General features: G+C 37.6%; 1 protein-coding gene across 2 annotated transcripts in view; it reads right to left on the reverse strand.

Annotated features, from left to right (window-relative positions):
- The window catches only part of LOC105483561 (zinc finger homeobox 4), a 188528-nt gene that overhangs the window by 5012 nt on the left and 166210 nt on the right, over positions 1-17306 (reverse strand). For both annotated transcript variants that reach the window (XM_011744445.2, XM_011744442.2), the window contains exons 7-10: positions 13222-13355; positions 12634-12834; positions 11952-12069; positions 6028-11439 (exon numbers count right to left, since the gene is read on the reverse strand). In XM_011744445.2, coding sequence (XP_011742747.1) covers positions 6028-11439; positions 11952-12069; positions 12634-12834; positions 13222-13355 — 5865 coding nt within the window. The remainder of the gene's footprint in view (positions 1-6027; positions 11440-11951; positions 12070-12633; positions 12835-13221; positions 13356-17306) is intronic.

Here is a 17306-nt window from a genome sequence, read left to right on the forward strand (position 1 = left end):
GATTCTCACCTCATTAGAGAAGGGAAACTGAATGATCAGTAGGCAGAAACCTGTGGGTACAGCATGGCTCCTACAGGAATGTAAAAGATCTTTGCTGTGTTTCAAGTAGCCAATATAACGTAGTGGCTGATAATAACCTATTACACAGCCATTTTTATGAGGTAAATAGTTGGCTGGGAAACTGAAGGATAGCTCAGGACAGAAAAGGGACTTGAAAAAGCCTGTGCCTTTTCTGAAGATGTTTTTAGAGGCAAGTAAAGTTGACTGCAAAAGGAACAGACCAGAGGTCTAATGGCTGGCTGATAGTAATTCATTCTTGAACAAGGGAAGGCTTACTACCAAATGATCATGACAAGGACTGTGATGGAGGTCTGGTGTGCACAAGGAAGAATTAACCAGGAGAAGGCGAATAAAGTTTAATTATCAGTGCATAGCTCTAGAGGGAATTATCATAAGACTTCATAGAGCCATCTTATTAATATTGGTCATAGTCTTACCTCCATGCTAAATGCAACATGTGAGCGTAAAAAAAAAAAAAAGAAAAAAAGAAAAAAACGGAGAGAGAGACATAAAAACTGCATCCTTCTTTTTCCTTAGCTAAGTAAAAAAAAAAAGCCTCCGTAGTTTCTTAATTGATCTTTACCCAACTGAGAAAGCTTAGCATTCAAGATACTATAAAGTCAATATCACTCCCTCCTTGACCCTTATCCTTATCATATTATCCTCAGTTAGCCTAGGGTATTACTGGCTGCTCTTCTTTTTAACTTTGCCACACCCAAGTCTTCTCTGACCTACTTTGATATAATTCTACAGCTGTAATAGTGATAGTCTCTAAGGAGTTTCCATGATGTTAGAGAACAATCTCCCAACATCCTCAGTGGCAGTGGGGGACTGATGTTAAACATTCCATTTTTAAATAAGAAAACTGAGTCCTAGGAGTGTTAGGTGCTTGACAAAGAGAATCTATAGCTCAATGGCAGATGAGCTAGAGGAGACTACATTTCATATCTGTCACTCCAATTTATCTTCTGGTTTAATTGAATCAATTTCAGGTGTTAAATAATTCAAATATTTAAGATGCAAAAAGGAAAGAAAATCCAGGAAAATAACATTATATTTCCAGAAAAAAACTGAGAGCAAATACACATATTTTACTGAAGAATGGTTCACACATTTAAAAGAAATGTAAATAAAAATGGCCCAAGCCTTACTGGTGTATGATAGGAATGAATGAATAAACTCTCTGATCTTTAATCCAATTTAGTAATAGATGTCTAGATTCCTGGGACTTAGACCTAGCCGTAGGGAAAACTGTGAAGTAATAGATTTCCCTTTGGGGTCCACAAGCATAACTCCCTTGCCTTTATTCCTAAATTCTGTGTCTGGTATTGCCTTTCTACTAGCCTGTTTATAAAAATTCATTAGCAAGAAAGAATTGAAGAAATGAATAAAGTAGTATGAAAAAGGTTCAATATATACTAGATTCAATAATTTTTTAGGTTCCTTCCTGCTATGATATTCTGATTTCATCACAGTCTATGCAATTTTCCATTCAACAGAGGATAATATGTCCAGTTAAAGGAATTAGTATCTAATTGTAAAATTTCAGGCCTGAGTGATTCAGGTGGAGGACACTTTACTTGCATTGCTAAAATATTACATTGGTAGCCAGATTCTTTTGCCTACTCACAAAACCAACCTTAGTTCTAGATCTCATAATAGTACAACTTCCTAAAAAATAATTGTACTCCCTTTCACCTAATTTCCCCCCTAAATCTGAGGAAATTACTGGCCTGCCTATCTCTGACGTGAAAATTTAAGACAAGATAAATTTTAAGGAACAGAGACATGAAAAAACAGTAATTGTGGTTAGAAAGCAAGATGAATCAATAGTTGTTGATTTAGTCTTTCCCATCACATAGGGTCTACATGTTTTTATCTAGGGTTACATAATGAAGTAATAAAGATTTTGAGAAGACTGCAATAGGAAGCCCAAATAATCCTAAATCAAAGATTGTCAGGAATTAAAAAAATATTCAACATCTTGACGAAAAAAGCTGAGTTAAATAATGAGCTACTCTAAAAATTTTGGGAAAATACATGTAGATTAAGAATAATAAACTATGTGCATTTGACTTACTAGTAAAATAAATAAGCCTATAAAAATTTGCAGTAAAATATTCGTAGCCAGAAAACCAGAAATAGAAGAGAAAAGCTGAACAGTAATAGAGAGGTGGAATAAGTGGTGGTAATTTACAATTAAATGTGCATCGAATTTTATCTTTTATCCAGTTATATTTTAAATATACATTCTTTCCCATTTCCCAACTCCCACTGCAGTTCTTAGAAATTTCACATAGAATTAAAATTTTTTCTGTAAATATTCTCATACTACCATCATTTTGTTGGGTTTTGTTTCTCTGAAACAGTTACCTATTCCTGAAAGTAATGCTTTCAGAAGAAAAGGCCTGCTTCATAACGCACTCATATGTAGTTCATTTTCTCCAAGTTTCTTTGACTGAGGTCCCTCAAGTTTATATCTGAGGTTGGAAATGAAAATAATTATGTACATGGGGCCAAAGACAATTGTGCTAAAATTATTAAGGACTTACTCTTATCTAGATTTACCCCAAATGTGCTAGTAAATTACATTAAAGTATGAGAAAAATGCAAAAGGCATGTTCTAAAGTTCCATTTAAGGAAATCGGCTTAGGCAGTATTTCCAAACACTAATGGAACATTTAAAATCAGACACTGCTTAAAATGATAAAGCAAATAAATTAAAAATAGAAAATCAAGTAATTTTTTATTCACTTTGGGCATAATCCCAAAGCCAGCTAACACTCTAAAGGATAAAATACAAATTTAAAGTTTTCTAATTTTTCCAGGTACATAAACATAAATTGATTTTCTATGGCCATTCTCTCTTTTTTTACGTATGATCATGATAGAAAAACTAGGAAGTGAACAAGAATTAAAGAAAAAATAATTCATTTTATTAAAAAGTGAGCAAAGCAATAGTAGGTAGTGATACTGAACACGGGGCTAGCCACTGCTGAGGAAGCAAGCATACATGATGAATATTACGCTGGAAAGGGCCTTCTTAGTGATTTTGAAGGAATAAAAAATTTGCAGATATCTTGGAAGGTAAGAAAGTTTTGTGAGTATTAAAGTCAATATCCAACCAGAAAAACAATTCCACCTCCCAAAATAAAATAAAGTGTATGTTTAAACCAGGAAATTCAGAAGTTGATAAATACTAAAACTGAACATTTTTACACTGCAGTTAAGCTATTTTTGGGGTGTAGCCTTTGAATAAACGCTTATAATCATCTTATATTCACTGAAGTGATTTTCAGTGATTTCCTTCTATTCAAAATCTTGGAACCTTCTTTCAAAGGGATGGGACATGCTTAAAATGAAGGCTTTTCCATAACTAAATCTTATTAAAAAGGAGCCAAGAGGAACTTGTCATATTCTCAAAGATGTTCATATTAATAACAAATTGTAGCAAGAGCCCAGGGCTTGTAAGAAATGCAGAAATATTTTACTTATAATGTTCTTTTGATTTTGCCTTAGCTGGTATGTCTATCTCTCCCATTAAGCAAAGAAGATAGTTGTTTGGTGACAGATAATATAGTAGAAAATGATCATAGGAAAATGGAGAACCGCAGCTCTACTGAGCTGGTTGAAAAAATCAGCACTACCCACCATAAGTAAATTAACCTAATAAAGACATGAACTGAAAGTGCGGGAACTCAGGCGCTCAGGTGGGGCCCCACTGGTAATTCTGCTGTGTTAATGTTTAAAATCTCTCACAAAGGACTAAGTTGAGAGAAATTGAAAATTTCAGTAGGTAGCAATGTTCATGGAGTTCTTCTCTTTATAACACTCTCCAGTCTGTTTCGGTCCATGATTTAATAATGCAGCAGATATAACAGCTCTGAGTTCCTGGGTACCTCGTGTGTTTAAAGATACTCCTAGCTGTGAAGTGACTGCCTCCAACATCTTCTCACCAAGGCTATTACAAATAGGACTTGTATTTTTGGGAGAGGATATAATTTATGCTGAGTAGAATGAGAAAAAAAGGTTAGTCTATTTAAATATTTCATAAATATCTCTTTCTCCTCCTTTCTCACTTTCTTTCACCTAGGCCCTCTGGCTGCCAGTATCAGAGTGACTGACCAAAGGGCAGTTGACAGAAGGACCACTGTCCCAACAAAGGCCTTCAGACTTAGTGGAGAAAAAAACAAGGTGCTTTGACCACCACTTACTGGGATGACAACACAGTCATCATCAATCAAAGTAGACTTGAAGATTAAAGGTACAGATATTTCAACTGTTTTTAGCTCATGTAAAAATATCAAAACTCTTCTACTTTACATAACTGATTATAGAAATCTTTCCACATAAGATATTTTTCTGAGTTAATAATCAGTTGTATGTAAAATGGGACCAGAAAATAACAAGACTCGTACCGTACACCAAAAAAATAAAATAAAATAAATAAACTGTCATTGCATTATTCTTCAAATACTTGTATTTTACTTAAATACAGTGGACAACCAAAACACTTAATTATAGCTCTAATATTTAAGGCTCCAAAATTGTCTAGATAATGAAGCCCAAAGTACCTCTGGGGTGAGGGAAGGTGGTATGACAGTTCACGGAAGGAACATGGCAGACATTTTCTTGGTGACATTCTTTATATGTATAGTTCCATTCTGCTTCTCTTAAAAACCAACTCACTCAGAACAGAAAACCAGATAAGCTAGCAGTGGCTGAGGGGCCATAGGATGTCACTGTTTTCACACCTCCCAAACTAAAAGTTAAAATAACTTAAGATCACAGTGGCAATTTTGTTTTTCTGTAAGAAAATGATGGAATTGAAAAGTTTGAAATTTATGTAAAAAGTCAACTTGTAAAAATGAAAAAAGCTTTCCTTATTTTTTGTAAAAGTGTATATATATATATTATATATATATAATTAGAGAATTCTAGATGTCTGTTTAACATGTTAAATTATCCTTTTAAAAAGAAAAAAATCATTGATAATTTAGAAAACAAAACTTAATTTATAAAGAACCATGTTTTTCTATTTTGGGTGATATATAACTTTTGTTATATTTTTGGCTACACGACTGGCCAGCACATTATATCCATTTATTTAACATAATATATTTGAATACCTATACTTATTCACAAAAGCTAAACTGTGCAAACTGCATATCTTTTGATGAACACACAATTAGATTCAGCATCTGAGGTTGCCCCAAACAGCTTTACAAATTTGTTATGCCTGAAGTAGAAACTTTATCTGGGGCTAGGCGTGAGGGAAGAAAGGCATGAAGTAATATTAACGTATTTCTAACGTTGCTGAGTTTATTTAAATAACAAGTAGCAATGGAGGTTACAAAACTCAAAATTGTATAGCAATGCTAATTTTGTATTATCACAGAAGTCATATTTTTAGTTGTTGAACTTTAAACATAAGCCCTATTAATCTGCTAGGAACCATGTGGGTGAATACCTGTGGCTGAAGGACTCAACTTTTGAACTCTGGGTGTCACAGGGTGGCAGCGTGGGGGACAATCAAAAACACCACCGCCCCATCCCTTGGAAAGATCATAAATTAAGATACCAATAAATGTATTAATTAATGTTTCATTTTTTTAAATATGTGTACCAAATACTAAGCCACATGTTTGTCCCGGAATGCCATCTGAAATCAAGATTGAAATTAGTATTTAAATATAATATTTCTATGACATAGAGATGTAATAATACAAATAATATATATCTGAGAATCTGCTATGATCTACCTAGTCTTTATTGTGTGTGTGTGTGTTTCAGGTTGACCTACTTCATGGTAATTAGCTATAGCCCATATAATATTACTTTAAATAATGTATTGGTTTCACTAGCTGAAATTAAAATAAATCCAAAGGCACCCCGGTCTTGGTTACATGTGATTGTCTACCTGATGCTACTTAATGAACTAGACTGACTCTCCTTTAAATGACTTACTGTTTGAATTTTGTGGAAATCCCGGCAAGGAGGATGGACCGTTCATTCCGGGGAGAAGGACTGGAGGAAGGCCGGGAAGTCCGGGGTAGGTTGCTGGCAGGCTGATGCCGTGGAGAGAACTGCTGTCCATCATGCCTGGCTGCTGTACCGTCAAGCCCAGCACGTCTGAAGCTTTCTTTATACGATCAAGTTCTTGCTGTGCCATCAGCTGCCGAACCGTGGTCGGAGCCAAGTAATCTTTCTCCCGATCGAGCTGACTGCCAACGGTCTCCCTCACTTTTGAAATGTGCTGTTTGGAGAAAATGTGATCTCTGATGGACAAGCGGGCAGAGTACTTCACCCCGCAGAGGGTACACTCTGGTTTGGTGCCTTCCGTTCCACTTTGATTGATCATGAAAGGCTTCCCTATGTTAATTTTAAATTTCTTTTCCTTTGCCCTTGCATTTTGGAACCACACCTGGACCACGCGTTTGGGCAGACCAATTTCATTCCCTAGCATTTCACATTCTTGCATGGTTGGAGTTCGGTAGTCGCTAAAGCAAGCCTTGAGAACCTTGAGCTGAAGATTGCTCATTTGCGTTCGAAAACGCTTGTGACCCGGCCGATCATTACTTTTGGATTTAAAGGGATTGGTGGATCCGAATGGATTTGGGGAGCTCGGGTCCGCTATGCTGGACGTTTCGCTGCGGTCGGCGTTGTCATCCGGGTCATCTGTGATGTAAAAACTTTGGTCGTGGTCGCCATCTTTGTCATTGAAATGGATGGATGGGCTTGTGAGAGAAAAGAGAAATTTGTCATCGCAGACCTCCGTGGTAGGTGTGGTTGCGGGTTTTGGCAGAGTATCCAGAGTTTTTGGCTCTTTGGGAGACAAAGCCGGTTTCGCATCTCCGGAACTTCCTGTGGTGCTTTCCATTTCAGTGTTTCCCTCGTCTCCGGTGGTGGCGTCACTGATTGCCGTATTAATCGATGAAGTCTCATCAAAATCGGTTTTATTTTGATCATACCCAGCCTCAGCAGGAGGGGCATTTAAATTCTCTACATCCTCAGAACACTCTGCTTTAAAAGAAGAAGGGCTTAAAAGATTCTTCGGCGACAGCTCTGCTGTTTTACTAACAGGTGTTGACACTGTAGAAGCCAATTCATTCTCACTTGATAGATCAATTTTAGTTAATGGCAAAGATGGGTAATCAAAATAAATGTATTTCTGTGGGCTTTCTCCCCCATCTTCGGTGGATATTAAAGGGCTTGGTGGCAAGCTGTAACCTGCCTGCTTTCCTTCATTCCAGTGCCGAGAACGAATGTGGCTTTCTAAGGCCGACTTTGCTTTAAAGAGGGCTCGGCAAAACGGACACCGTTTATGAGACTGTGCTGGACCCACCGCCCGGAACTGGCCTTTCCTCTCCCGCGCTCGTGTATTCTGGAACCAGACTTGCACGACCCTTTTTTTCAGCCCTACTTCGCGTGCAATATGATCAAGCATTTTTCTGGTAGGATTGGAATCCAGCAAGTATTTTTCATAGAGTATTTCCAGCTGTTCCGGCGTGATCGTGGTTCTCAAGCGTTTATCTCGGTGTTGATCTTCACCACTATTCCCTCCTTCTTTTTCACTGCAATTATTATCTTCTTTATCGTCCAGTTTCCTTTTTAGGGAAGCAGCAACGGTTGTGGGGGCTGTGGTGTGGGAGGAACTGGCTTGAGGTGGCATTTGAGTGAGGGAACTGCCCAGCAGTTGTCCAGTCATCAGCGGATTGTTGGGGTCGAATATCATGTAGGGCATGTCCATGGGCCTTTCCAAGAATGGAGAGTGAAGGAATTGGTTTTGAGCAGCAAGGAAGTGCATGTGCTGGTGTTCCTGCCAGAGTTCCAGAGTTGGGAAGGCAACTGTACACTGATCACATTGGTATTGTAGTAACTGTGGAGGTAGACTGTTCTGGAGAGACGTCATGGAAATTTGTAGTGGACTGGAAGGGACCGGTGTTTGAGAGGCTGAGGGAGGTCTTCCGATAAGTTGGGGTTGTTTTGGTGGCTGTGGCTGTGGCTGTGGCTGGGCTGTGGATGCCTGTGGTGGGTCTGAGGAAGTGGATGCTAATGGCAGGGTTGGTTTGGTGCCTTGAGAAGGGGGAGAGGGGTCACTCTGCTTTGGCTTTTCTGCGGGATATTCAGGTTTGGGAGAGGTCTTCTCAGGTTCTGGTTTGGGTGATGGAATCAGGGGGGTGCTGGTCCCAGAGCCAGAACTTGCTGCAGGGGCAGCAGTGTTTTTGGCTGCATCCGTTTGGCCAGACACTGTGCAATGCTTGTACACCACTTGATCGGTGGCATCCATGGAGTCTTCTGTTTGGCTTTCATCCTGGGCATCATCATCTTCATCCTTGTAACACTGCTTTTTCTGATGCGTAATCAAGTCAAAGATCCTGGGGAAAACCACATTGCACTTTTTACACTGGTACTGCATGTTGCTTGTTCGAATGTACCGTTCATTAGTGAGTTCTCTTTTTTCATTATCTTTTGTTTCTGCTTGATTCTCATAACTCTTTCGTGCTTTCTGACGAGCATTCTGGAACCATACAACAATAACCCGGGTAGGCAGATTGAGAACAGTGGAGAGTTGTTCTATTTCATCATCTTTTGGGTAAGCGTTTGTGTCAAAAAAGTCTTGCAGAACCCTAAGTTGGTAGTCAGTAAATCTCGTTCTAGAAGACCTTTTGCTGAATGATGCATCAGATTTATAATGTTCTAAAGAGGTGGGCTGTGGATCAATTCTGATGTCTTCTAAAACCGTTATAGGAGGGTTACTGAAGTTGTATGGCGAATCTTTATTTCTCTGTCGTTCCTTAAAAAGTGTATTTCGAAACCAGTGTTTGATAACTTTTTGGGAGAGGCCAGATTTCTCTGCCATTTCCTGGATCTGTTCTTCACTTGGAGAATTATTGATGTCAAAATAAGCCCTCAGGATTTTTAGCTGATCATCTGTAATTCTTGTCCGTGGGCGTTTGAACTGCGAATGTCTTAAAAAGTTGGGATCTAATCCGAGTTGCTGCTGGCAAAGTTGGGTGAGGTCTGCAGATAGTGCGTCCATCTGTGGCAGCTGCAGGGCAAGCTGGGGAGGAAGTGCAGGGTGTTGCACAGGTTGCATCATAATGGAAGGAAAGAGTGGCAGGTCCAGAGAAACCGGCAGTTGGACCTGCGGGGGAGCAGAAGGTGGAGGAGGTGGGGGAGGAGGAGGAGGAGGTGGTGGTGGTGGTGGCGGGGGAGGAGTGGGTGGTGGGGCTTGTAGAGGAGTAGAAACTGTGTTGGGGATCTTTACAGGACCCATAGAAGAAGGCTGTGGAGGAGCCGGAGGCAAGGGAGGAGGAGGAGGTGGCGGGGGCGGCGTTTCTGGAGAAGATGGAGAAATTGGATAAAGCTTGTCATAGGCCTCCCTGTATTGACGAGCAAATTTTTCCAGCGCTCCATATGGAAAAAATTGCCCATGTACATGTTCTTGGTGACTCTTTAAAATAAGAACATTGGAAAACAATTTACCACATGTTCCGCATTCTAGTTTGTCAGTGTTTTCGCCTTCACCACTTTTGCCCTTCTTCTGTACCTTCTGCCTGTTTTCGTTATACTGAATGACCAGTTCAAAACCAAAGTTTTCCAATAACGCTTTGGCAGCATTTCCTCTGGCCCCTGAAGCTATTCGGGGTGGTGGGATGGATGGTTCCAAGGATTTTTGCTTCTTTGTGTCTTTGCCTTCTTTGAGTCCTTCACCTTCACTTACAAATTCCTGCTTTGGTTTTTCTGGCTTTTCAGAAATATCTTCTGCCTCCTTGTAAGACGGCGCATCCTTCATGATTTGGCAGTCTGCACTCACTATGTTACTTTGCTCTTGTTTCAGTAATTTGCTTGCCTGCTGTTGCTGCTGCTGCTGTGGGGGTGGCGGCTGCTGCTGCTGTTTTTGAGGCTGCAGCTGGGGCTGTGAGGTTTGGTATTGTTGTGCTTGTTGCTGTAGTATCTGGAGTTGAGTTTGGCCAACGTGATGTTGGGTTTGAATCTGCTGCTTTAGGTCTTCAAGCAAGGAGCCAGCCATTCCTGTCATGCCAGGCATCCCAAATGTGGCAGAGCCTGGCAAGCCCAAATCTGGCCCCAAGCTAAACTCCGTCCCAGGTATGTAAAATGGAAAGAGAAACTGAGGCTGCTGAAACTGCAGCAGTGCTTCTGGGGTCATAGGAAAATGAGGCAAAAAGGCCGGGTTTAGAAACTGAGGCTGAAAGAATGCGGCTTGCTGTTGTAATTCATGCTGTAGTTGCATCTGAATTTGTGCTGGTGACTGTGGTGGGTGATGTGTAGGTTGAGCAGAGATTAATTCAGGAGTTTGCTTTTTATTTAATTCTTTGGCATCTAAATGGGTATCTTTGCTGTTTACAGCTGCTAAACTCATGGAATCTAACATCCCTTGGCCAGGGCTGTTAACATTTGCTGCAATGCTGTGCCCACCAGCCACATGACCACCGGGCTCCAGCTTTGCAGCCCTAGCCTTTGTCTGATGGAGCACAGACCTCATGTGGATTTCCAGTGTTGAGCTTTGGCTGTATGCAACATTGCAGATGCTGCACTTGTAGGGTTTGTTATCTGTGTTGCTGTTGGTTTCTTGTGGAACAGGACTGGAGGCTTCCTGCAAAACTTTTTTCAGCTTATGCAAGTGAGAAACTGAATTATAGTGGACCAAGAGAATGTTCTTTTGGGTGAATGACTCTTTACACACTGTACATTTATATGGACGAGATGGATCGAGGAATTTTTCCATCGTAAAATTGGGCCCTTTTCTAAAAGGTAAGGTCCGCTTTGGTTCAGAGCCCATGTCGTCTGGAATAGAGCTACTATCACTTCCTACAGGACTTGCTTTCCCTTCGTGGTCCACCTCGTACTCTCTCTCCATTTCCTGCTCTAGGCCGTGGTCATCCTGGGCCATAGTTTCACTCTCTGCCCACAGTTCTCCATTCACGGGCAAGGAGGCATACAGCTGTTGAAGTTCGGCTTCACTCAGTTCGGGGTGGCCTGCTTCCAAGTGTTTTTTTAAAGCCTGGAATGTACGAAAACTGCGCTGGCAGAGGTTACACATTGTCGCAGCCCGAATTGCATGATACTGGGAATGTATCTGAAGCTTCTGCATAGTTTTGAAAGCCAAGCTACAATGGTTACAGCGATACTTATAGACATGGCGGTCAGAAACAGAGAGCGGTTGCCTTTTTTGCTGTTCATTTAATTGATCTTGCAGTGTGTCCGGGATTTTCACATCCTTACTGCTATTTTTATTCCATTCTGAGACTTCTGAGGGTTCTTTAGTTGGTTTCTGCTCCTCATTCTTTACTTCCACATTAGCCTTTGAATCCTCAAGACCTGCCATGCTTTTGTCATCCATTGGACTTTCACCTATTAGGAAAAAGCCCAAACATCTCTCTTACAATAAGAAAATCTACTCCTTAAATATTAATTAATATTATAAATAGGGGCCTCTAAAGGCTTCTGCTTAAATAATTCTTTAAAGAAACGTTTACTGAACAACTACTATGTGGCAAGCACTGGACTGGGTCCTGGGAATATAAAGGCAAACAAGAAATCACCTCTGGCCTCAAGAAATTACAGAAAAGGGAAGCAAGTCAAAGGTCATTACAGCTTGCTGCAATTAGTGTGATACTAAGAGCCATCCCTTGGTGTTCATGAATTAGATCACACAGAATTTTCTTGGGTGTCTGACCCTGAGGTCACTTACAGATAACCAGACATAAAATATGCCTTGGAAAATATGGCTCTTTGAAATGGCATACATTTTTCCCCCATGTTTTACAAAAATCTTTTGATAGTAATAATCTTTGGGCATTACCACAAATGCAAAGCCCCTAAGCTTTGTGTTGTCCATAAGTCTTGATGATAAGATGGCATACCTGAATATTTCCCAGACGCCTCAGCTGTCATGGCTGCAGGCATGTCCCGCTCTGATTTCTCAGAGGCAGCTGCTGGCAGTAGCATACTGTTTGGCATCATCACATCAGGGACAGGCACCTTTGAAAACCAAAGGGGTTTATGTCAAATGTACCCCAGAAATCACAAATTCCATCACATCTCTCTTTTGCTGGTAGCATATCCCACTTAAATTTTTTTTTTTCTTAACCAAAGCAGGGATGTTTTGTGGATGTTACAGATCAATGCCACACCTTCAAACTTTAGATCAATGCTGTGGCAATGTATTGTTATTATTATTATTATTATTATTATTATGGCTTACAGGTTTCTGTAGGGTTTTTTTTTATAATGATAATGAAGCAAGTTTGAAATGCAAGGTGCCCACTGGGGTTATTTGATGAACATTATAGATATAAAAAGAAGACTGCAAAATAATGTTCTTTACTAAGCGATGCCTTGTTCTATATTTTTTTCCAAGCAAAAGAGGTCACATATGGGCCTTGAGTGTGATTACTATAACATGAGCAATAACAGAGCTGTAAGTAGCTCTGAAGAAATACAATATAATATAAACAATATAATATAAACCAATAATTACAGATTTTATATTGACATTCTTAACACAGATTTTGTCACACATGCATCAATATTTGGTATCCTTACTGTCATAAGCAGCTTCTCAACACAATCTGGCGACACACTGTGCAAATGTGTCAGATGCAGTTGGAGATGCATTTTGTTGCTGAGGACGTCCTGGCAGAGAGGACAGCAGATGACCGGCTGCACCGAGTGCTGTGATAGGACATGCATCTGGATACGACTTTGGTCCCTACTATTGTAGTTACAATAAGGACATTGATAGAACTGGAAAATATTGAATAAACATGGCCACTATTAGTTAATGCAGTTCTCATTTGATACATAGTAGTTGCATTTTGGGGGTACATGTGATATTTTGATACATGCTTACAATGTGTAATAATCAAATAAGGGTAACTGGGATATCCATCACCTCAGACATTCATTATTTCTTGTACTGAGACCACTTCAAATCTTCTCTTCTAGCTATTTGAACATAGTTAATGTATTCTGATGACTTTAGAACATCAGAAGTAATACCATGAGTTAATCATATTGCCAACTGCAATGTCTACATACATTTCAACAGCATGGAATCATTTGGGGCTTTAAAACTATCAGGAGCAATAAAAAAATAACGATCTACACAATAAAGGAGAAAAAAGTATTTACCTGTTCATGACAGAATTTATTGTCCTCTGTAGGTTTTGACCTTTTTGTTGCAACATCCTCTTCTTTTGCCAGCAGGAGTGGCTGGGTACCCCCTGCCACACTAACTTTTAGTTCCTTCTCTGGTATGATTATCCCTGATTCCCAAAAAAGAATAGAACAACTCAATTTAAAAACACAATTTCAAAATGAGAAGAATTATGTTTTTCAAACAGTTGTGATTCTAAACACACTGAATCACAAAAAGAACCTATAAGCAGTTTTAAATAATGTTAATCTCAAAAGGCAATAAGAACACTTCTTTTTGTCCACTGACTAAGTGGACTTTATAAATGTATTTTAAAATGTACTCCTGTTTCATGTTTAGATAACCCTAGGTGGCCTTGAAAGATTCATCAATAACACATGCTCTCTGGTGTCTCAGAATGCCTTTACCACATTAAAGCAAATCTACTCCCTTTCACAAATACTAACTTAAAAAATCATTATTTCCACTAACATTTAATTACCTATCTCTTTTCTGAAATTCTTTAATGCTTAAAATATTTCAACATTCTGAGAAGGGTTGACTGATTATAGTTCAGAAATTCAAATAATAATAATTTTATGTCATGAATGGATTTAAAAATGGAAAGGATTGTAAAATTAATCACATATATCTGCTGCTGCTATTAGTGATTTACTCTTTGCTGTAGATATTTCAGCAGTTGGCTGTACATATAACATTTAGTACAAATCTCAAGAAGACAATGGTTTTATGAGGTTAATCCAAATATTTGGTGTTAAAAATGATTTCAAATTTTGCCTAGACCAGCAGTGTAATGTGTAGGAGCCTCATACACATCAAAGAAAAGAGTGCAATTCTAATTTCCCAGTCTAACAGAAAATTCTTTCCAGCATCAATTTGCCCAATAATCTCCTCTGCAAGGCTAGATATTACAGCGACATTGGGTAGGCATGTCACATACATCTCACGACAAACACAAAACCTCATTTACCAGCCATTCCAATCTCATCATAGCATGGCATCATCTGACCTTTTTTCTGCTGTTTATTATGAGTATTTCTAATTTTAACTTTCAATTTTCACCATCTTCCAGTCAATTTGCAACTAAATTATTTCCAGGGTGAGGACACTATCACTGGACAACTGGGTGCAAATACATCTTGAAATGCAATGAAGCTAAACCATTGATTGCTATCAGACCCCGCGTAAATATATAGTCCAGGCGTAATCTGATTGTATGCTGTGCATGAAGATTTATCTTGATTTTTTTTCAATCCACATGCGGTTCATATAAATGAACAAATTGCACCTTATTGCAAAATAACCCAGTTTTAATTTAAAAATAAGGTCAAGGATGTTATGGAAACAAAGTAAAAATAAACAAAAAAAAAAATACATTCTATTTCAACTGTGAAGAGAGATGCATGTTTTATACCTTATAAATAATTTCAGAAATTTCAAATTCAGAAAGAAATATAAAAGCAAGAGTGATTCCATGCAGACTAAAATTAAAATATAATTTAAATGACATCATGACAATAATTTTATTCTCTTGTGGTTCATAGACAGAGAATTAATGCAAAGTTTTCATCAGATTACACTAATACTGATTTCTAGATTTACAAGCACTAGAATTTATTTGAGTTGGTACATTTGTCTACATATATATATATATGTTGGAGACATTTAGGTTATTTCTAAATATTTGAAAAAATAATTTATGATATTTGAATTTGAATGAACTTAAATCCAAGAAAGACTGAAAACTTCATTACATTGATTAAAAAATGCCCAAGTATTTGATATCAAAAGATACATCAAAATAGGAAAGTCATAATTCCTATTTTCTTATCATAATTAACTCTGGAATAAAAAAATATGTTTCTTTCTCAAAGCTGAATATGCTTTGGAATATTGTTTTAAAAGTGTTAAAAACCAAACATTTAAGAAAACTATGATATTTTATATTTTGAAATAAAACTTACTGCTTAAAGTGTCAAACTAAGTTGTATAAAATTATTGCCATTTAAATCAACCAATGTCTATCAATTGCCTTCTCCTGTGAGATGTTTCTTTAAAAGTTCCCACACTAATAAGTAAGAATATGTTTCCTTAGGAGAATAATACTCTGTCATATCCCCTTATCATTCTTTTGCGTACATGGTGGAATTGGACATGAACGATAAGTTGATCTGGGTCTCTGTGCTATCAAAGACTGTCACACACAAGTTAAAAGAGAATTTCCATGACTTTGTTGCTTGCAGACCCTGTGGATCATCAGAAATAGAATAAATATTTCAGAAACTTCTAAATCTATTAAATGTATAGCTATGAACTCATTTCCATAAGCATATATAATGTGTATTTTATTCTCATTTTGAGACTGTCAGGGATCAAAAAATGTATTGATTTCAAGATCTGGAATATTTTACTAAGCCTACACACTGGTGTGCATAATGTATAATTGATACCATGTATATTAAGAATTATTTATTTTTATGCTTATTAATATTCATCAAAAATATAATTGCTTTTGAATTTAGTGATGTTCTGTGCTGTATCAAAACAGTAAGAGTTAAGTTTTAGGGTCACTATCACATGGCCGTTGCAACAACTGTTGGCTGTAGTACTCAACACAGTATGTGTCAGCCTCAAAATTTTTCTGGCTAATTAACTTAAACCATAATCTTAATATAAGCCAGGAGCCTCCTAAAGACCATTTTATTTGAAATTACAAAGAAGTTATAAATGAAAGCTAGAACATCTAACATTAGCTAGGTACCTCAAAAATGCATGGCACTGATAGTAAGAGAAAGTAGAGAATATCGAGATGTGGTAACATCACAAAAACAGATTCTGGAGGATGAGGCAAGTCATCAGGATTATTTATGTAAAGACGAAGGATGTTACATTCTATGCGTGTATGCCTTTCTAACTCAAAGGGATACTATCTTAGGTTTCATATTATGGCATCCCTGGTAAATTATAGAAAATCAACTATGGAGTCTTTTTTCTAAGTTGTGTTATCCTGGAAATGCCTATTGAATAAGGGTCAATTACTTTGAGGAAGGTTTTAAGTTTTATGATTGCTTATAGTTTATGCCTGCAACTTTATTTGAAATAAACCCTGTTGGTTACCCTAGATCAGAAAAAAAGTTTAAATAGGATCCTAATTTATTTTGTGTTATTGAGGACAACACAATATTCTCAAAAAACAATGTCATTTTCATTCATTTTAACTAAAAAATGAAGTATAATTACAAATAAGCACTGCCAAATAGATGAAAAAAAATGATTACCTGTCAGTTATGGGATTTTTTAACTTGCATGAGATTGCTAATATAAAAAATGACATAATTCATTTCAATGCAGATGCCGCCTTCTTAATAATTTTCAATCCCTAAAATACAGAAGGCTCTAAAATGGTATATACTCATAACAAGTAAGAAAAATCCAATAATGCACATGTACTCAAAGCAAATCTTTAAAAAAAAAAAAACTAAGTATTGAGTTATATTAATGAGTCAATGTTTTTAATAAAGTTTGAATGCTATAAAACTTGGATATAACAGAAGATGTTATTCAACTCCAAATAATTATAAATTATAATTACCAGTACAGTATTCTTTCTAATGAGACTAGAATGAAAGGATAATTTTAATTGCAATAATGAAGGTTAATTTCCATCCTTCCTCATGTTTACTCCCTTATTAAAAAGTGGTCCCCTTAGCCAAGGCAGAGACATATTACATTTTCAATGCAAATGTATTAATCTGGATAAACTCTGTATTAATTCTTGTACTGCACAGAGCTATAATTTGGATTATAATTAATCTAAAGTGGCACTAGATTTAAATGACAATATAAATGAAGCATTAGAAGGCTTTTCTATTATGAATGAATATTCAACAAATATAACTTGCATTTGCCACGTCTCATTTTGAAAACTCTACTCCTGCAGATTAATGTCAGCAACATAGCACAACAGCTTACACAAACATAGCCTTCCTAACATATGTTAATTCCTTCCTGTCTAAAAAATTCTGTTAAAGTTGGCTCAAACTACCTTCCCATCTAACAT

Source organism: Macaca nemestrina, chromosome 8, assembly GCF_043159975.1.
Source record: "Macaca nemestrina isolate mMacNem1 chromosome 8, mMacNem.hap1, whole genome shotgun sequence".
Classification (NCBI taxonomy): Eukaryota; Metazoa; Chordata; class Mammalia; order Primates; family Cercopithecidae; genus Macaca; species Macaca nemestrina.